General features: G+C 41.6%; 1 protein-coding gene across 8 annotated transcripts in view; it reads left to right on the forward strand.

The window, feature by feature from the left end:
• Positions 1-20,409, forward strand: part of nfixb (nuclear factor I/Xb) — a 194,280-nt gene that overhangs the window by 23,862 nt on the left and 150,009 nt on the right. For 3 of the 8 annotated variants that reach the window (XM_036148488.1, XM_036148491.1, XM_036148492.1), the window contains one exon: positions 4,268-4,303. The exons of the other annotated variants lie outside the window; for them this stretch is intronic. In XM_036148488.1, coding sequence (XP_036004381.1) covers positions 4,268-4,303 — 36 coding nt within the window. The remainder of the gene's footprint in view (positions 1-4,267; positions 4,304-20,409) is intronic. 8 annotated transcript variants of the gene reach the window in all.

A 20,409-nucleotide genomic window follows, 5' to 3' on the forward strand; every position in this document is an offset into this window, starting at 1 on the left:
GTTTCTGTTGTCTGACTCACTCCGAAACTTCGCCTCGGCTCTCCGTCCCGGCTCCGTCGCGCCTCCGTGCCGCAGGAAACTTGCGCGCGCGCGTCCGCAGAGCTTCTTTTTTTTTTTTTGTTTTTTTATGTTTTAAGAAGAAAATGGCGCTTCGTCCAAAGTGTGTGTTATGTTTCAAAATGCTGTACACGTTAATAGGTGAAAGGAGACGAGTCCGAATACGGAAGGAAATAACGCTAAGAACGTAAATAAAAATGCGGACTGTTGAGTTGATAGTTCTCCCAGTCGTCGAGGCGGCTCTCGAGGAGTGTGAGCGCGAGGGAGCGGCCAGGGCGCACACCGCCCGACCCGACCCGGCCCGGCCCGGCCCGGCCCGGCCCGGCCCGGCCCGGCCCGGCCCGGCCCGGCCCGGCCCGGCCCGGCCCACCGTGGCACCGTGCTCGGGCCACTCTCTTCTGGGTCTGAGATGTTAGTCGGGAGAGTGACTAACATAAATAAACGGTTCCTTGCGGTTGTTTTATCATTATTATTATTTTTTATTATTATTCTATTCCAGTGCGCAGTTTTCCAAGTGCTTGCACTTGAATGCAACACGTGCACACTTGCAGTTACACCACAGCTATAACGAGGCACGTTTGACGTCATATTAGACACTGTGGAATTTACTTTTTAAATTTGGTATTTTTTCCACATATATATATATATTTTCCACTGTTATTGTATTTATTGGACATTTTAGCATCTTTAACTAATATTTCCTGCTCACCTGCTGGCCCTCATTTTCCACACGTAACATTTTTTTTTATTCCACAGTAATATTTTCAGTCCGAAAGAAACAGTCAAATTAAGAGTATGTTTCTTTTTTTTTTTTCTTTTTTTTTGGTGAATGTTTCCGTTTTTGGCTTTTTCTCTATTATTTCTTATACTAAAATGTCTCCAAGTTGCAACAAATGCCAAAATATTCATGTTTTCCTTTCTTTCTTTAGTATCTCCTCTCATATCCATGGGTAACAGCACTATAGCGGGCTTTTTTTTTTTTAAACAAAAGTGTCTGATTTATCTCTAAAGGTTTTTTTTTTATTATTAGTATTGTTTAACTTATTGTTTAGCAGGAATAGTCAGAGGGAGGCAGAGCAACTGTGGAAAATGTTTTAGTTAACCTTTCAGTCTTAGTCTCCTAATCTCTCATTGTTGTCCTAATTCTCCACAACACTGCACTCAAAGAAGCAAATTTGGAGAGTAATAAATATTAGCTATATATATATATATATATATATATATATATATATATATATATATATATATATATATATATATATATATATATATATATATATATATATATATATACATATTGGTGAGCATATTAGTTTTTTATGGTAACGTTAAATATTGGTTGTGACATTTTAAGTCTGATTTAACTTAGCAGGTTGGTTTAGTAAACTGTGAGCGATTCTCATTGGTGGTGTGCAGTTTCTATCCATGAAAGGGAGATCAGTTTATGTTTCGGTTGTGTAATGAATGAACTCCAGAAAAGTTAAGACATGTCTCTGCGCTTGAGAGAATGTTTCTCTGTTCGAGGACTTTTTTTCCAGCTTAAACACGTTTCCAACGGCATTAATGTTAAAGTCAATCTTGCTATGTCTACGGCTTTTTAACCTGGAGAAAGCCATTCTAACCTGCGGTTGTTAGGGAAACGGTTTACCTGCTGACACCTTATTAGATTTGAGTTGATTACAAGTTCAATACTGTCTTATACCTTAATCACAAGTTAACTCTTATTTTTGCTTTCTTTTTAGCAAATAAGTTAAATGCTCGTACTAACTAATTGTATTTTGAGGAAGTTGATTCAATCCTTGATTACAGTCTGCCCAGATTAGATAGCGTATGGAACTGCATGTACGGATTGTTTTAAGTGAAAATTCTTACAGTTTGTTTTCTTAGTGCAAATCCAAAACCCCAAACTTTCCCCTCCAGATCTGAAAGATACGTTTGCTTTTACGGTGGCCTTCTCGTGTTCTGCAGCTGCTGCAGGTCTTCTTCCAGCGACGCGGACTTGTTTATCCCCAGTTGGCTTCGCCTGACAGTGGTCTGCCAGGGCCCTCCGTTTGATGCTGTAATTCATTCCTGCCTTTTACGGTGGCTTTATTAAAAAAGGAGTTTTCCTCCCGCCGCCGCGCCTGCCACGGCTCGGCTGAGCGGATGCTGCTCCTCGGCTCCTCTCATGCGGGGGTCAAGTCCCGTCTGGTTTTCATTTGGGAACATTTGCAGCGCAGCGATCATAATGTTCGTCCTCTTTCTGGTTGTTTCCACTTTAATTCTTCCCTTTATGACGAAGCTGTTAAAAGGCCGCTTAATGTGCTGACTCTAGAAGTCCAACGGGGTGAAACTTAGATGGCAGTGGAAAGGAAAATAGAAGCTTCCTTGGACCCTTTGTGTCGGCTTTTATTGTGGATTATGATTTGCTCTGAGGTTGTTTATGTTAAAATATGGCTTTTGCTTAAGCGTCTCGGTCTGCTCCAAATAGGCCTTTTAAGCAAGATGACTTTATCTGATTTCAAACTTGCCACAGCCAAACAAAAGCCTTTTCAGGCAACATAAATTCCCCTTAATTAAAATTAATTGGCAGCAGATTCCCATAAGCACTAATCTAGCGCACGTGTTTCACAGAACCTTCCGAAATGTCACCGACCGGACATGGGAGCCTTTCATAATTCGTCTAGAAAAAAAGAAAGTTGGATTTAGGTTTTTTTTATCATGTACGTAACTTTTCAATCAGAAAAAAAACACAATCATATAGAAAAAACTATCACAGATTGTCCATTTCAGAAATAGTTAAAAGCTCCAATGTAGGCTTTTAAAAACCGTTTAAACCGACTGCAGCCTCGGCAATAAGGAAATGATATTAGACGGCTCTTGACGGCACGTCATGAAGGCACGAGGGGTCTGTGTGCTCCCTTATTTACAGTAATGCTCTGTTGTACGACGCTGAAGCAGTCAGGACCAAGCAATTTACCAAGCATCACTTACAAAATGTACAGGAACAAACGTATGAAGGCAGGAGCCAGTAGGGATTCTGACTGTATGTTACATCTCAGGAAGTTTCATGGTAGCTTCGTATTAAGATGTAAAATAATTGAAAACCAACCATTGTTATATCATATGATGCAACACAGAAGCTGCAGCACTGTTAGCTTTGCTGCTTAAATAGTAGCAGATGTTGCTAGCTTATTGGTACTAAAACTACGATTGTACAATTAAAAATTCCTCGTAAAAAAAAACATGATTTTGATAGACAGAGATAGTAACGAAATGTTCTCAGTGATTGTTTATAGAAAGAGAGATTTCATGACATGATTTGTGCTTGATGTAGAGATGTTCTGAAGATCTGGGTTCTGACATAACTCTGTCTCAGGTGTTAAGATGAAATTTAAGGTCAAGTGTCGTAGAAGTCCTGAGCAAACTGTGAAATAAAAAGAACTCATGGTCTAAAGCGAACGGGCTTATTCCGGGAGTATCGTGCTGTATTCCTCTTCAAGCTGAGATTCTAGCGAGCAGGAGCTGGTTCGTCAGCCAGGTTGTCTACTTTGGGAGCAGGGCTGCTGTAGGCTGTTTATTTTACCGACTGACACTATAACTCTCATAAGTTGTTGCTAATTTTAGCTTCTGAACAGTGTTACCTAAGAAAAGGAGTGACGGCGACACTCTTCTGTGTTCCAAGTCATGGCTGTCCGCGTATTGTCCTGACTGAAATTATTTCCGAATAGCTTTGTTTTTTTGTTTTTTTTTGTTTTTTTACTTTTATTTCTATTTTAGCAAAGTCCAGATGAAGAGAAAGTCAATTTTTTTTCAGCTAACCAACAGACAGCCACAGTAAGAATTGGTTTCCTGAACAAACGTGAGAAACGATCTGTAAATCAGTACAGGCGTTTTTAGAGTGTGTAGCAAAGTTCGGCCAGACAGCTTCGACTTTCCGCTGTTATTTAACCTTTTTATCCAATTTGGTTCTCAATTTTTATTTTTTTTTTACTTTTGCATTATTGGTCCATGTTTTTTTATATGTATATATATACCCACCGCTCTTCCTGTGTTGTCGCATTCCTTCATGTGGTCAACGCTAATGTTGTCATCTGAGTCTGTTTTCACTGCTGCGACATTTTAACTTATTCCTTCCCTCTGCCCCTACCCCCCCCCCCCCCCCCACCTCTGCCTGCCTGGACGCTGACCCCTGCTCTCCTCGCCTCTTAACACCCTCTCAACACTAAAGTATTACCCCACTCACCTTCTAAACAATGCCTTAGTGGTAAGTCCTGTTGAGTCACTCTTTATTCAACATCAGGTGTTTGTGTCTTCATTTTATTTTCATATATCCATATTTTTGTCCTTATATTCCAAATTAAGTTCTTGTTTTCCTGCAAAATTGCTGCTGGAAATACGATTGTGTCGGTGCAAGATTTTTTTTTCTTCCTCCTTCATGTGCACAAAGCCAGTCTCTGTTTTTATGAACCAATATATATATATATTTCAGTTTGAGCAGAGAACATAGTGCAAAAGCAGCCGTGCCACGGCTCCGATGTGCAGAGAGAAAGAAAAGCACTAAAAGCTGAACACATTGAGACAACACAAATATGGCTCTGCATGCCTTGTAAAATTTAAACCATATTAAACTATGATTTGCAGCTCACTTTCCCTTTCTCTGTCTTTTATTGGCTGAGCTTATTCTTGGACTGATCCTTTAAGTCGGAAAATGTCGAGGCCCCGTTTTTTTTTTCCTTTTCGGTTGTCTCCCCGCTTAAACCTTCACCTCAGTGACTTTTTGGCCTCTCCTTTCAGCTGGAACGTCCGCTGTTTTAGGGCTTACTTCATACGGCTATACCATTCTGTGAGGGACGCCTTACCTCACCCCCTCATGGTTATCTCTTGTTATTAGGGCGCATTGATTGAAAATATCAAAGCAGCACGTCCAATCGGAAGACACAGGTTTATTTCTCTGCAGAGATCGGATAAAAAAAAATAATTATATATATATATATATATATATATATATATATATATATATATATATATATATATATATATATATATACCCTAAAAAAGGGGTGGGTTAAATGCAGAGCACAAATTTCAAAAAACAGGGGTACCCTTTAAGGAGGAGGGTCCTCTGGCCAGATGAGCCCAAAACTAAATTCTCTGGTCTGCGTACAAAACAGTCGCAGAAACGACTGCATCACATCCCATGTCGCCCCAAACACATGAAGTCCACAGTAGAACATGGTGGACATCCTTTTTTTTAGCCGGGGCAGGAAAGGGGCGAAATCCGAAAGGTGTGACGCGCATTAGTACTCTGCCCCCTTTACTCTGATACCACAAAATAAAATAGTTTAGCCAGTTGCCTTGAAATGTCACCTAATCGTCAACATAAACACAGCTAATGCTAAACATTAAAGGTTAAGCACACACTTCCCTATTCTGAAACACGGTGGTGGCAGCAACATAGTACGGGGATGCTTTCCTTTAAATCAGGGAGTGGTTGGAGTTAATGTGTGCAACGTGGAGAAAAAATATATTTAGAGGATAAAAAAAAAAGATTTGTTAGCAAGGTGGAGGGTCACCTTTGAGAAGGAGCCTAAACATACAGCATGGCTTAAAGGAAAAGCATGCATAACCTCAGACTCACCATGTTAAGCATTTTAGGCTGTGAGCAGTGATTGCCTTTCAGGTTTTAACCGAAAGCTCAGAATGTCTTATTGCTCATATCAAATCTCCCAGATCGTCATATTAAATGATCAAATCCCTGCAGGTTCTGGGGTAGTTGGATTACCAGCCATGACTCGACACATGCAGTCGTACTTTGAGCTGCCAAACCTCTAAACGACATTAATTCTCGTGAATATCTGAGCTGGAGAAACCGACGCCGTGGCCAGTAAAGCTTTTTGCTTCTGGCATTTCCAAGGGAATGGACTTACCGGACATTCCGTTGACATGCAGGTCTGATCTATTGTGCTTTCTTTTGGCTAAACCGAGCACGTGCATGTGAACCCAGGCTCTGGAGTATTCTTTTTCCCCCTCTTCTGGGGATGCTGAGAGGTCAGGATGCCTCACATCAATCTAAAACGACCCAGCAGGCATTAAAACAAAGGCCGTTAAACCTGCTCAACTCTTAGATTTGGCCCCGTTTAAAGCTACTTTTTATGCCTTTGTGCTCCACTGCTTCGAAAATGGGTGTTTTTTTTTTGTGTTAGCAGCTTCTGAATTGGTAGCATGTTGTGAATTCTCTGCATTAAGCATGTGACTGAAAGACCTATGGAGGTTTTTGTAATTAGCGTCTTTGTCAGTCATAAATTCTCTCTGTTTATTGTCAGCTGGTGACTGCAGGCCACCATGTGTCAGCAGTAGGATGTTTACAGCTTTTAGATTTTTTTCTTTTTTTTTTGGAAAGACATTGGGAGCTCTCCATGGTGGCAGAGACAAAGATGGGATGAGCTGGGTGCATGTTGGCACGGGGCAATATAGATTTGAATTAAGTAGCATGTAGTTTTTTATCTGGAGCCGCATGCAGAGAGATAGAGAGGCAGAGCCCACTGTGTCCCATTCAGTATCAGCACAGCTGTCCCAGCATCCGTGGAGAATGGATTCCTGCTGCCACTGCCATGGGAGGCTCCAGCCAAGAAGAATGGGAGGATATCCACTGTGTGCGCTTGTGGTTTTAAAGGAAGGCGAGGAGCAGGAGGAGAGAAAGGGAGACGGATATGTTGGTTTGCCTTGTGTGTTTTTTTTGTTTTTTTTTTTGCTTTACATGTGTGCGCCGTGTCATCTCCGCCTGCTTCGCTCCTCCATCGTTCATGTCACCTCTGGCATGGATTAGTTTTTGGCACAACATGGGACTGCGCCCGCGGCCTCGCTGCGGTTCTGCGGTTCCCCGATATGTTGTTCTGTTGCCATGGTTACTTAAACCATGCGCATGGATGCTAAATTACATAATTGAGCTCGAATATACTGGATAACATAAAAGTATTCACAGTCATTGAACTCCTTAACATTTTGCCGTGTTATTTTTAAAAGTATTTTGGGGGGATTTTGTGCGGTCAACACACACGGACCTTTTCGTATCTAGCGCCCTTAAGTGAGTGCTTTGTGGATCCACCTTTTGCTACAGTCGTAAAATAGCCGCAGCTCAGTCAGTCTGGGTGGAGCTGGTCCGTGACCAGCAAGTTTCAGGTTCTGCCCTGGATTCTAAGACGGTTGTCCGACACGCGCCTGTTCTTCGATCTAAAGCGGAGGTGTCCAAAATTGGAGTCAAATCCAAAAATGCGACAAATTTAGCAGTGAAAAAACACTTTAACTGAACTGGTCATTTTCAAATTGGGTTTGTCGAAGCAATATTTTAATATAGTCAATACTAAAAATGTATATTTTTTAAGATGCTCGTTTAGATCAAAATCTAAAAAAAAAAAAAAAAAAACCTGGATGGCTCAGTTGGTAGAGCAGGAACACCAGGTGAATAGGCTATAGTCCTCGACATGATTGTCCTTTGATATTTCTCTTCCTGTAAAATTACTGTTCAGTAAAGACCACTAGTGCAAAAAAAAAAAAATCTTTAAAGAAAGAGTCACTGTCATCGCCTTAAGTTGTCGCACCGTTTTGCGAGGGCAGCGCTGCAGACACACATGAGCATTGAGCGTTGATGGCAGACGATCATAGCAGTGAGCTGGCGCTGGAAGTTTAAACATTACTTAGCAAGTGGATCTGGAGAAGAGCCTTTGCGGTGCTCTTCAGTCAAAAAGACAAACGCAAATGGATGTTTTTTTTTACCCATGAAGCAGAATAAGGCTGCAAACTTGCAAAGTCTCTTAAAGGCCTGACACTGATGCTTATGTGGAATTCAAATAGGTCAGTAATGCTTCTTGGTCTACTACAGCGACATGCTAGAGATGTTAGAAAGCACAAGCTATGATGCTGCCACTACCTTGCCTTAGCATGGGGGAGGTGTGTTAAGGCTGATGTACTCAGATTGAATTACACACAGGTGCTGGCATTGGATTTTATTTAGCGTTGGCCCAATGCAAAATGCATGCCATACTTTTCAGAATTTTAACTGGTATTTTTTTTTAGAAACCATTTATCCTCGTCCGTTTCCTTTACAGACATTGTGTTGTTTTGTATCGATCTGTCGGATAAAATGCTGGTAAAAATGCACTGTAGTTTGTGGTTTGTACGTGACAAAGTGGGAAAAAGGTTCAGGAGGTATGAATACCTTTGCAATGCCCTCAGTGCAATGAACCAAGAGAACAGGAAGAGGGTGTGTGTGTGTGTGTGTATGTGTGCGCATGTGTGTGTGTGTGTGTGTGTGTGCGTGTGCGAAGGGAAGAAGGAAGAAACCACCATAACAAAGTTTGATTTCACCAGAGTGAACCACAAGCAGATGAACTGGCGAATATTTGAGAGCTTTGTCATTTTTGGGTTTTTAGCACAGCATGTTCTGTCCCCAGATTTTGAATTATAAAGCGAATAGAACATGCGGTTACTCCTAATTTTGCAAGGAAGAATCTAAGGGGTTAGTTGTGGAAAAGGTTACCGGGGCACACACAAAGTACGCGCGAAGAAGGAGGCAGAAGCGCGCATGGGGAAAGGGTGCGGCTGCCTGGATTTACACAGATACAGAACATCATGAGACAATTTATATTTCCATTCCTGTTCATTCTCAGAATTGTCCTCACAGTTTCACCTCATTAATTCTTTTAAAGGTAGGATATTATTTACAAGTGATGACCTGTTAGCAGAAACATAAACCTCAACTGGGATTATTCGAGGACATAAAATTCCCCAAAAAAAACGCAGTTAATGCCCCTCGCTTGACATTGCACCTGAAGCTGCCTGGCTCAGAGATTAGCTATAATGTGAAATAATCATGCTTATCTGTGGTACACACTGATTTGGACTGGAAAAACCGAAACAGATGAGCCAGAAAACCTAAGTAAGCTCAGGTTTTCAGTCCTGCAGACTTTTCAAAAAGGGAAATAAGGCATGTGGCAGAAGCTTTACAGTTATCTATAACTGTACAATGCCTTGCAAAAGGTTTCATGCACTTTACACTACAACTACAAAGTTATATGTGTTTTAATGGGATTTCATTTAATGGACCAAGGCAAGTGAGCACATAGTTGTGAAGTGAAAAAATAAAACATGTTTCCAACATGGTTTCCAAAAAATCAGAAAAGTGTGGTGTGGATTTGCATTCCGCCCTCTTTACTCCAATATCCTTAATCAGTCAGTGAAACTGCAACATGAAGCCCAAGCAACGGATCATACAGGTCCGAGATAAAGTTTTAGGTAAATTTAAAAGCAGGGTTAAGCTGTAAAACAATATCCGTGAAACGTGGTAGTGACAGCATTATGCTGATGAGGAGCTTTTCTTCTGCTGTACACAAACTTCAATGCATTTTATCGAGCTGTTGTGGGACTGGCCAACACAAAGTGTTTTGCATTTAAGTTCCCTATTTTATTAGGGGACATTGGTACCCCTATGTTCAACTGTGAGAAGTCACAGAATCAGCAACTAGATTAACCCTATTATAAACACAGCCGACTTCATGTGATTGGTCAACGCCCCTCAACCTAAAAACACCAGTGAAATGGTAAGATATTGTGGAGGCAGCATCATGCTGTGGGATGCTTGTCATCAGCAGCAACAGGCGAGCTGGTCAGGGTCAAATGGAGAATGGATGAAGCTAAGCACAAGGCGTTAAAGACCTGAGTCAGGGGTGGAGCTTCACCTTCCCAGACGACCCTCGACATCCAACCAGAGCTAAATTGGAACGATCAGGGCTGGCTTTATTCAAAGTGACAGAGCTTAATCTTTTTTTTGGCAAAAAGCAGGACAAACCCCGTCGTCGGTGTGCAAAGCTGATAGCAACATCTCCTGAAAAACTGCCGTTGCAGTGAAAGATGGGTAGACAAAGTGTTGCGTCAGGGGTGGGGTGAATGTAAATATACGGCGCATTTTTCCGATTTTTTCCCCCCTGAAAAAATCTTGAAAATCACGTCTCGCTTCCCTTCCTTCGCACAAATTTGTGCTGCTTTTTGAAGGCCCTTTATATAATATGCCATGCTGTGATATGTTGTAAAGTCTAGCTTTAGGGATTCAAGCCGCTTTAAATGTTGAAAAGGATCTCGAGGGGGGGAGAAAAAAGTCATGCTGCACCTCGTAAAAATAAAAGAAATGTTCTGCACATTTCCCAGTGTTTGCTTAGTCTGATTTCATGTCTAGACCAACAGAGAGAAATGTTTCTGAGCGTCCTTTGTTCCTGCAACAAGGAAATCCGACTGATTGCCAGGGTCAACAACTGCAGCGATCGTTGACAGTAACTCATGCTCTGCTCTGTCGTTCTGAGCAACACGTCTCATTTTTGTCACGGACAAAACGGCGACGATGCCGAACCTTACTGCGAAGTCCACAGCTTATTATCGTGTCCCACACAAAGCCACCGAACCAGACTGCCACAGGTCCGCCGAAACAGACAGAGAGTTGTTGTGGCGGATCATCGGCGGCCCACTCAAGGTCACTTCAGTGGGGACAATCTGGCCATGCCGTTTGGCCTGTTCTGCCTGGGTGTCTGACCCACATCTCACCGCGCTTGCTAAATATATACAGTAGACCTCTCATTACAAAGCGTCCAGCTTAATCTAGATGAAATCTGAGCTTCTTTGAGCCTTCGGCTTGCCTGCATATATGCCCGCGCATTGCACAGTCACTCGTGAAAATAAAAGCAAAGAAAGGCAGATAAAGACATTCATACGTAGATAAGGCAAACAAGCGTTTGTTCTCACTGGGAATAGACTGGATCTACTTCTTTTCTTCTGAAACAATTCGTCTCCCCCACTTGCAGGATGGTGCGCTTGAGCTGAGCTCTCAACTGTGTATACAAGCCACGGTTTGTGTCCCTTCCTGCACATCGCACCTGCACATGTGTAATCGCACGAGGCACAGGTGTGCATTCTTTCAGGAAAACAAATCATACTCATTATGACTGCCTTAGAGCAGAAAACAGTGTGCGCGCTGAATGCGATGTGTTCTGACAGCTCTGTCAAAATGAAGGTGATCATGAAATGCAAGAATGTTATTTTTTCAGCTTTGATGAAAAAAAAAAAAGGTTTGAAACTCAGCGGATCTGTAAAGATAGTATCTGTTTCAGCCACCTTCCTACCTGCCTCAGATGCATTTTACTGTTTGTTTTGTCGCCGTATAACAAGACCTTGTAGCATGACGTCCAGTGATGTTTAAATGCTACGACATTTCACATTAACGTGTTGTATCTGTGTTTAAGACTTTCATTTCATTGTAGTTCTTGAGTGGCCTAATTTTTAACTCTTTATAAAAAATTATTTTATCTATACATTTCTCCTCTCTCCTTCAACCTCCTTAGCTTCGACTAGCCAAACTTTAGCGTCGGGCTGAAGTCAACCCATTCATTTAAAACTTTTTCGCTCAATGTTTGGATTTTGCTAAATGAAAATAATTGAAATCAGGTTCACTTTCCTAACCATGTCACCGCAATGGACTTTCTGCTGTATCTGCAAGAGGTTCCGCTCGTTTTGTGTCCTCAGACGTCCATCTCCATAAGTTGCTGTAGCTACGAGGGCAAACATTGAGATCTCAGCGACCAAGTCTCCAAATTGAGACACATCTGGAAATGCGTTCGGAGGCACCCTCCAAATGCGGTTTGGATCTAATTTGCAAATATTGGATTTCCAGTCGTAGTCCGTCATCCAGACCTTGTCGAGTCCACCTGGATTCATTCGGGAAACGCCAAAAAAGCAGAACTTGGCTGCAGCTCTGAGCGAGGCCTTAGTATTCAGGTGTTACCGTGGACTCAATATGACGATTTTATTCAAATGTCTATTTTCTCAAATTAGTACAGCTACTCTGCATTCTTCCCATGTTCCTCTTGGCAACAGCAAACGCACCCCTGGGTGATAATCACTATTATAGGAAGCCAGCAACACAAACACTCAGCTGGTAATCTTTGGTTTGCACGTGTTCTATCCATCCATACTTTCTACCACAAAGAGACGCGTCTCCATTTACCTAGTGAAGGCCAGGAAGGAAATTACCGTCATTTGTTCTCAAAGGAAAAAAGATCACCGTTTATGTGGAAGTGGTGACGGTGGACCGGGACTGAGTGACATCTTGCTCTGATAGCGGTCGGTCATATCATCCTGCGTTTTTTTTTTTTTAAGCTGTTGCTTTGGCTTCGTCTGAGTAAGAGAGGGATAAAGAGGCATTGTTTGGCTCGTTGATTGAACCTCCAATAGCCCGAGGCTTTCTTTCATCATCTCGCCGCATTACCTCATCCTGTAAGAAGCGACCAAATAATCAAGCCTTGTGTATGTCAATTCAGTGACCATGTAGGAGTGTAATTTAACTTCAGCTATTTAGAAACTGCAGTTCTGGGACCAGCGTTGATTGGGTCCATGGTTGAGCGTCAACATTTGAACTGTACATTTCTTCTCTCCCCCCTCCCCCTCTCTCCCTCTCTCTCTCTCCCTCTCTCCATGGGCACGGCTTAAAGATTGTGACGGGGCTTATTAGGCAGTTATTGGGTTAATGTTGGAGGGAAAATCTTTTTCCTGTCTTGGGGGTGGGTGGAGGAACGTTGACACTTGGAGGCTCATGAACCCGCAAGCCAAACAGGAATGAAAACAGTTGTGACCTGATTTCAAGAGCTGGGAGAAAAGACAAAGTCGAAGTGAGATGAATGAGTCGAGCATACAGACAACACTTTGCAGATAACTTTAGTACCTGTCGTTGAAGCGCTCTTTTTTTCCCCCCCTTTATTTCTTTCTTGCTTGCCTTATTTCTCGGTTTCTTGTCTTTCTGTTGTATTAATTTGTAACTTCCTGGGCTTTTTTTTTTCAGTTATGTCTGTTTTTCTACTTCAGCCAACATGCCCAATAAAGAATAGTTGTCACCCAGGGGGAAAAGTGCTGGAGCCTTTTTCTTCAGAGCAGGAAGTTGGCACAAGACCAAGGGTGGAAAATCTATGCTCAGTTGCATAATATAGCATATCTTTACCTCGCATGAACTCTGAGGAGGCTTGGCAGCTGCGAGCAAGCAGTGCTGGAGGGCGGGAGTTTGTGTGCTATTAACCGACTGTGTTTGCGTGGAAGTGTCTGTGTATGTGTTTGGTATGAGTGCGAGCTCTGTGCTTCTTGTAGCCTGTGTTTGGCTGGACAGTGGTGCTGCAGCCGGCCTGGGGCTGTTTGAGACCGCCCTTGACAGTGGAGTGGAGCACACTGGAGTCAAACAGACCCCGGACAAAAAAGGGGGGGAAAAAAAAGGACAAGGATCAGAGCAGAGTAGAGGAGCAGCCATCGAGAACAAGCAGAGTTTAGGGTTAGACGCAAGCGCAACTCTTGGTGCTTTCTTCTTGGCCTCGTAAGCTGGTGGTAACTACAACTACAGGGTCAGGATGACATGGTTCCTACACAGTCTGGAAATGTATGGAGGCTATTTCAAAATTGTAACAAAATATAAGTTTGTCTTTCTAGACTTTATTCCCAATCCTGTGCCCTTCCATTTTTTGTCCTCCATTCTTTTTCCTTCCTTGCCTTTATTGTGTCCTTCCTTCCTCTCTCCTTTCTTGTGCCCTAATGCTCTTCTTTGCGTCCTATTCTGTTTCCTTCCTTGTATCCTTTGTCCTTTTCTACCTTGTGCCTTTCTTTCCCTCTTTGTGTCTTAAGTCTCTATCTTCCTTCCTTTTAGATTCTTTTTTTTCTTTTTTTTGCATCTTCCTTATTCAAAGGCCACGCATTATAGAAAAATCAGCAAGTCATTTATAACTTTAGTTAACTTATATTTTAAAAGGGACATAAAAGAATAAAGACCTCTGGAAAGTTGATTGTAGAAAAGTAAGTAAAATTTACTGGAAAAAAAATATGTAGGAACCCTTGGATTAGTGTGTGCTAATTAAAAATTGTAATGTTTAACTGGAAGAAGCAGTGAACTGGGGACAACCCGGGATGAGTTTACTAGGGGCATTGACCATTCACATAAGAAAATATCATTTACCTGAGACGTAGCCATTTATGTCAAAGAAAACAAAGAAAAGTCCCTTGAAGAAGCGTGGGTTTCCTCCAGAGGATTATGCACATGCATGAGGCACATGTTTAGTCTTGTGCATATCGACTAGGAGGAGACCAGGGAGGAGAGAAGGAGGGTTTCTCATTGGGGGAAAAAACTGTTGGGGGCGGGGCTTACAGTTCAAATCAAACTGTTCTCCTCACTCAAGGTTCGAATTTGTGCAGAATTAGGGATAGCTTCTTTAATGTCTGAACCTCTGGCAAAAAAAAAGTGCTTACACAATTAGCCATTTTCCCTGCCCATTGTTATGTGACTCAGTAGCCGTGTTCCCATCAACCAGTTTTAACGCGTATTTCGAAATAGAAAAGGTTGATGATGGAAAGGCAAAATTTGAATTAAGTCACTAAATTTAGCAAAAAAATATTTTAGCCTCGCTTCAGGTGGTTTTTGACTTTTTTTTTGAAAAAGCATAAATGTGCTAAAGAGGAAATGGATCAAATCAGTTCTGATGTAGCAAACATTTACCTCACATGACTGATCAGCAGATTCTGCTGCCGGCGATATTCCCGGATGTTCCCGGGATGGAAGTAACAGCAGGTACGTGTGGACTGACGAAGAGACTTTCCTCAACTCATCTGTGGCAAAAGAATAGCAACACATTCATTAAAACCTCACTCCATTATTGCTCTGTGATCCGGGCTCGTTTGCAAACCTCTACTTCTGGTTTATTACAGTGTAACGTCAAAGTACAACAACATTACGCTTTGCGTCGCCTGGTTAATTCACTACAAACCGGTAGATGGAAACACATCTGATTCGCATTTTCTTTTATGGGACATTTTAAAAGAACACTCAAAATTCGAATGAGAATTGGATGGAAACACGTGTTATTGTGGACCAGGTGCGTTAAGTTTGACCCTCTCTGAGGATCTGAAGAAAATAATTGTTGCTCCACACAAAGATGGCCGAGGCCATAAGAGGATTGCCATCACCCTGAAATAGAGCTGCAGGATGGGGGCCAAGACCGTACAGCGGGACAGGACAGGATCCACTCAGGACAAACTAAAATATTTTACAACATCACTGTTACAATAATTACCTGCATTTTATGTGGCGTTAGTGAGACATTTTTTATTTCTGGAAATCTTTATTGTTTTTCATGACAAAGAGACTTGGTTAGGGTTATGGAAAAAACATTGTATTTAAAAGAAACACTTCTCCTTTTGAAAATACTATATTTTTTTTATCTCCACAGTCAAAAGTGTAATGATCATGAAAGGCTTGCAGGTAATTTATATGTATGGGGATCGCTATTCCCTACACTAACAGCCCATGGGTTTGGAAAGAGGACATTCTCAAAAAGAAACTCTGGCAAGCCTGATAGTTTATTTTCTCTCCATCTGCATGCCTGGATATAAGGTATTAAGTAGTGAAGGTTGGGTTGTGTGTGGGGACCTTGAACTGACTGTGCAGATACCCTGAGTCACTCTCTAAAATGACCCGGGTCAGCTGAATCTCCTGAACTGGAGTGGTTACACCCTCCCCTCCACCAGGGCAATGTGATAGCTTAGAAACAGTCTACTCGAGGGAGGAGAATAAACATAAGCACTGAAAATAGAAAGGTGATTTTTTTTTTTTTTACTAGTCATTGCAGTTTTTCTTTACTTTAAGTCCCGGAGAGATCAACTTACTCAATGATCCAGTTGAGACAATAGCAGATCTCCCCATGCTTTCTTTCTAAAACAAACAAACAAAAAAACAGTGCAAATTCTCAGTTGTCCGTGTCATCGCAACAGCAAACAGGCTTAAATCGGAGGCAATCGGACTTTCGTTCAGTTCTTTCTGAAGACGTTACGATACCTATCCAGGAGTCTTTGTCAATTCTGGTGGCTCGCACTTGAGCAACCTGCAATTGGAGCGCTGCTGTTTTTAAAAGACATGGAGGCCCATTCCAAGTCAGATGGAAATCAATGACCCACCCGTAAGTGTCCTGGGTCGTTAGAGGCTATTGCTTGGTGTGAGTGGAGTACTTGGTCCCTCAATCATGACAAGTCTGCTGATGTAATCTCTTTGGAATGAGTTGGAAGATCGAGCTGTAAACAGTGGGGAGTTGGAAACGCAATCCTCTCCCTCTGTTTAGTGATGGCTTTTCTCTTTTGCTCAAGATGGCTTCTTTCACCCCTCTTTCATCTGTTCTCTCTCCGTCCAATATCTGGACATCATTGTCGTCGGGGCAAGATTCAGCAGTCCACTTGCACCTCAAGAACAAAGGGCACTCTTTTGACCATAGGGGAACACTTTAGCAGTTTGAAAACCATAACATTTTAACAGCGTTGGCGTACCTCGTCACCCATGCCTAGTGTTAAGCTCTTGAAAAGTGAGTAAAAACAAAAACATTTTCCTCTTTCATTTCTGAAAGAATATAGAAGGAAAAAACAGCTGAGATTATTAACATAAAGGAACAAAGAGGAAAATTGGGATATAAAGAAACTATATTCATCTCTTTTTAAATATGGTTCACTCTGAATATTCTGTGTCCCTTTATTTTTCATCCCAGCATGGTTTGTTTGATTTAGTCTCTATCAGTCAGCAGTGAATGTATTTAAACCAACTTGAAGCATATTTGAGAAAGTGTCTTTCTTGCCGGGGACTGTTTGCATTCCCATTTTCTTTCCTTGGAAGCAGACCGTGATTAAAACAGATGATATAGGCATATTGTATTTCCTAGGGGACTGGAAGGAATGCAAATGCATCATAACCATATTATACTAGTTAGAAACAGTACGCGTTGCCAAGCCTCTGGATACAGGAGAGGGTATACACGCTTACTCTAAAGAGATCCTAGTCTCCAGAAAGAGCCAGAATCCCACAATTGCAACAACAGCAGAGGATATTTGACACCACTGGACTATATTTGACATTTCATTGGATATACAGCCCTAAGAGCTCTGCATTAAAATACAGATTTTTCTCTTAGCGAGGCCCCCAAAGTGAAGCACGTCTGTCTACGTGTGCGTGGAGCGTCTCGGAGAGTCCGTTTGGCATTTTTGTTGAGAGGGAAGCATGTTGCTGGTGGGACTTTGGCCCGCACAATCCCTTCTCTGTTAAAACAATGCACCAGTTGTCCTCCCTAACCTAATTACTCCCTCCAGGGGGAGAAAGGCAACAGCACCAAATCCCATAGTTAGGAGCTCTGATCTGGGCCCTGCTGGTAAGAAAAGGCCTCATTCATTTCTTTCCCTCCATCTACCGCACATGCACAGTCACACATATACAGGTCCTCACGCTGTTTCTCAGTTTGGGTTCAGCCTGATAGAAGCTAATTGCAAGCTTATGGATGACATGTCTCTTGATGCGTGCGTTGAAACGTTATACTGTTTGGCATGGCTTAGTTTCCAGTATCAAGGTATATCGGGGTTTTAAACAACTGCTGTTTCCAAAGCAGAAAAACCTTCCATCATGCTGTTCCTTCGGTTTCATGTCATGTTAATGAGATGCCAGAGACCAGAATTTTCCCTTGCCGTATGGAGCATGGCGTAGCCCAGCACCAGCTCTCCCCCACCTGGTTCTGCACCCTGCCAGTCAACTGGCTAAAAGAACGCCAATACACTTTTTCCTTGCTTTCAAAAAAGATAACTTTGGCTGTTTAAATGATCTTAAAGTAGCAAAAACAACCAAGACAATCACTGTGCGCGTAATCCAAGCCACTCTCTTTCAAACTACGAGCAGCATACCTGCGGACTGCAGGCCAGCAAATCAAGCCGATAGTTGACAAATGAATTAACCAGCTAATACCAGCTTGTTATGCTTGTGTTAGTCTGTAGAACAAAAACCTAAAAAGGTTCCTTATAACAATAAACGTGGTTACTTGAAAACTAATTAAATTTATTTGAATTTATAGGGCTAGCTTCCTTCCATCACCCCAGGCCACCCCCGTGGTGGCACCCCTACAAAATGTATGTAAACGGCATTGCCCCAAAATCTGGAAATGGGAATTTCCATAATACAAATGGATGCACAACACATGAGCTGTTTCTTAACCAAAGTAGATTTATGATTACACCAAACCAATTGTATAAAGCTTGTTACTCCACATTACTCCAGACTTTTTGAATTGAGAAAGCTTCCTGGAGAGGAAGCGAAACGTCTTCAACTACGGGAAACAAGTCCAGTTGCTTTGTTTTTTACCATTTTTGGAACAAACCACATCTTCACCCTAATACCAAAACTTGCAAAATGTAAAAAAATCATTGTTGTGTCTTTCATCGACATTAAGTGAGCGTGTCTAAGCGAGTTTATCATAGGAACCTTTGAACAGGAAATTTACTAAGAAAGAGGGGTACAGCAGTGTTTATGTGTGTTTGTGTTGAATTGTTCACCGAATAGACAAGCCAGGGTTAAGGTGCTAATTTCCTCACAACCAACCTGTTTGGTGTTGTTTATTTACCCGTACCCTCTGAGGAAGAATTGGGCAGTCATTGTGTTGAAGACTTTAAAATAAGACTTTAAAGTTTAGATTTAGAGATTTTTGTGGTGTTGGTTCAGACTGTAGGGGTTTAAGATTGCTTCAGTGGATTAGGATTAGGATTAATTCAGTGGTTAGGATTCTATTTAGCACTCCAAACGTCAAGTTTCTTCCTGCAATACAGGCCTGTTCTACAAGACAATTATCTCGCCAAAACTAATGTCACTACTACTTTGTGTAGAGGTATAGTGATGTTGAGGCCGCCTTGGACCGACTAAATGTTAAAAAGACCATCTGTCCTGGTAGTCTTGGGATATATGGGATGACATTTTGCTTCTATTGGAGTGAAAGACTGGTTAAGAAACTGTGACATGGATAGGTCACAGTATGAATCCCTATACCACGGGTTCCTGATATCATAGTTTTTATACACAAATTAACAAGAAAAAAAACTAATTTGGATAAGTTGATAGAATAATCAAATAAGCAGGGTCTTGTGGTTATCTGTAACATTAAGTAGTTTTTCTCTTCTATTCCCAAGAAAACATGGTTATTGAGCAGACTGTTATACATTCTAACAGTTTTAAATAAGTAAGTCAAGCTGGTAAGAAGTGGTTAATAAACTTTCTACCATTTAGCCTGAGGTCAGTTACTTTACCGATATGCCACATGTAGTTTTCCAGCTGATGTCAAGAACTTACCTGTTTTGCAACCTGAGCTATTTCCAGAGTTAGAGTGTAGGTGCCATTCTTAAAACGGGTGACTGGCATTACATGGCAACAGGTAGGGAAGGGAATACTGCGTTGTTAAGCTTTTCTACACACTGGGACAGAAAACTCCAGTCACTCCGTGCTTTCTCTGGCATCTCACTAAAGGTTTTAAGCTGTCGAAAAGGTGTGATGGAATATTCTAGTGGGCTTGAATCGGCAGTTTTTGTTGACAAAGCCGAGTCACGGATAATGCTTGTTCGGCTGGCGAACAGCACTCAACTACAAAAGCATTTAAGAGGTCTTTTACACCTTTAAATGGTCTACCTGGCTGCTAATAAAAAAATCTGGTAGGAAACAAATTGACAATGACAGACAAGGTACAGTTTGCAATCTCTGTCTTTTAAGGCGGCTGGCTAACCGTTAGCCGCTAGCAAAGTCAACATCTACTTTGAAGCTCAGTTGCTACATTCATCTTAAATTTGATTTGACCACCTTTGATCTTAAATTTGATCATATTTATATCAAAATTAAGAATCGTAAAACCTGAACAGGATAACTCTGCTCTAAAAAAAAGGTATGGCAAAAGCTAAATAACCAACAATTGATTGGAACCCTTAATGTAGTTTTTAAAGCCTAAAACTGACCATTTTCCATACTCTATGGCAAACCTGTAATTTGTCTGAACCTTTGCAAGTGTGCGTGCTTTAAAATGCATTTTAGTAGTTTTGAACCCTTCACTGTTAACACAAAAGGACCGTTTAAAGGACGTTTTCCTCAAAATCTTGGTAGAATCTCATCTTGTCCTTGTAAACCCAATGTTGTCTCATCTTGTGAGCTGGATGAAGAATGAACACGATGACGCAGCCATTTTAATGAAAGTAATGCAAAAAGCAGCTATAAATTTTGAGAAATTGCTATTTGATGTGCAGCTCTTTTAGAATTTCCCTGCCCCCCCCCCTCTCCCTCTTGTTTTTTGTCTCCATTCTACCTTTTTTGACAAGTGATGTCCTTCTATATCTTACCTCGTACACTCACAACACCGCTATCAAAAATCTACCTCTGGTTTGAGCTTTTAGCCTCGGTTTACATGGCACTCCTTATCTTATGGCAATGGTTAATTTAAGCACAATTTATACGTAATGGGGGGGGGGGGG

This window comes from Fundulus heteroclitus, chromosome 16, assembly GCF_011125445.2.
Source record: "Fundulus heteroclitus isolate FHET01 chromosome 16, MU-UCD_Fhet_4.1, whole genome shotgun sequence".
Lineage (NCBI taxonomy): Eukaryota > Metazoa > Chordata > Actinopteri > Cyprinodontiformes > Fundulidae > Fundulus > Fundulus heteroclitus.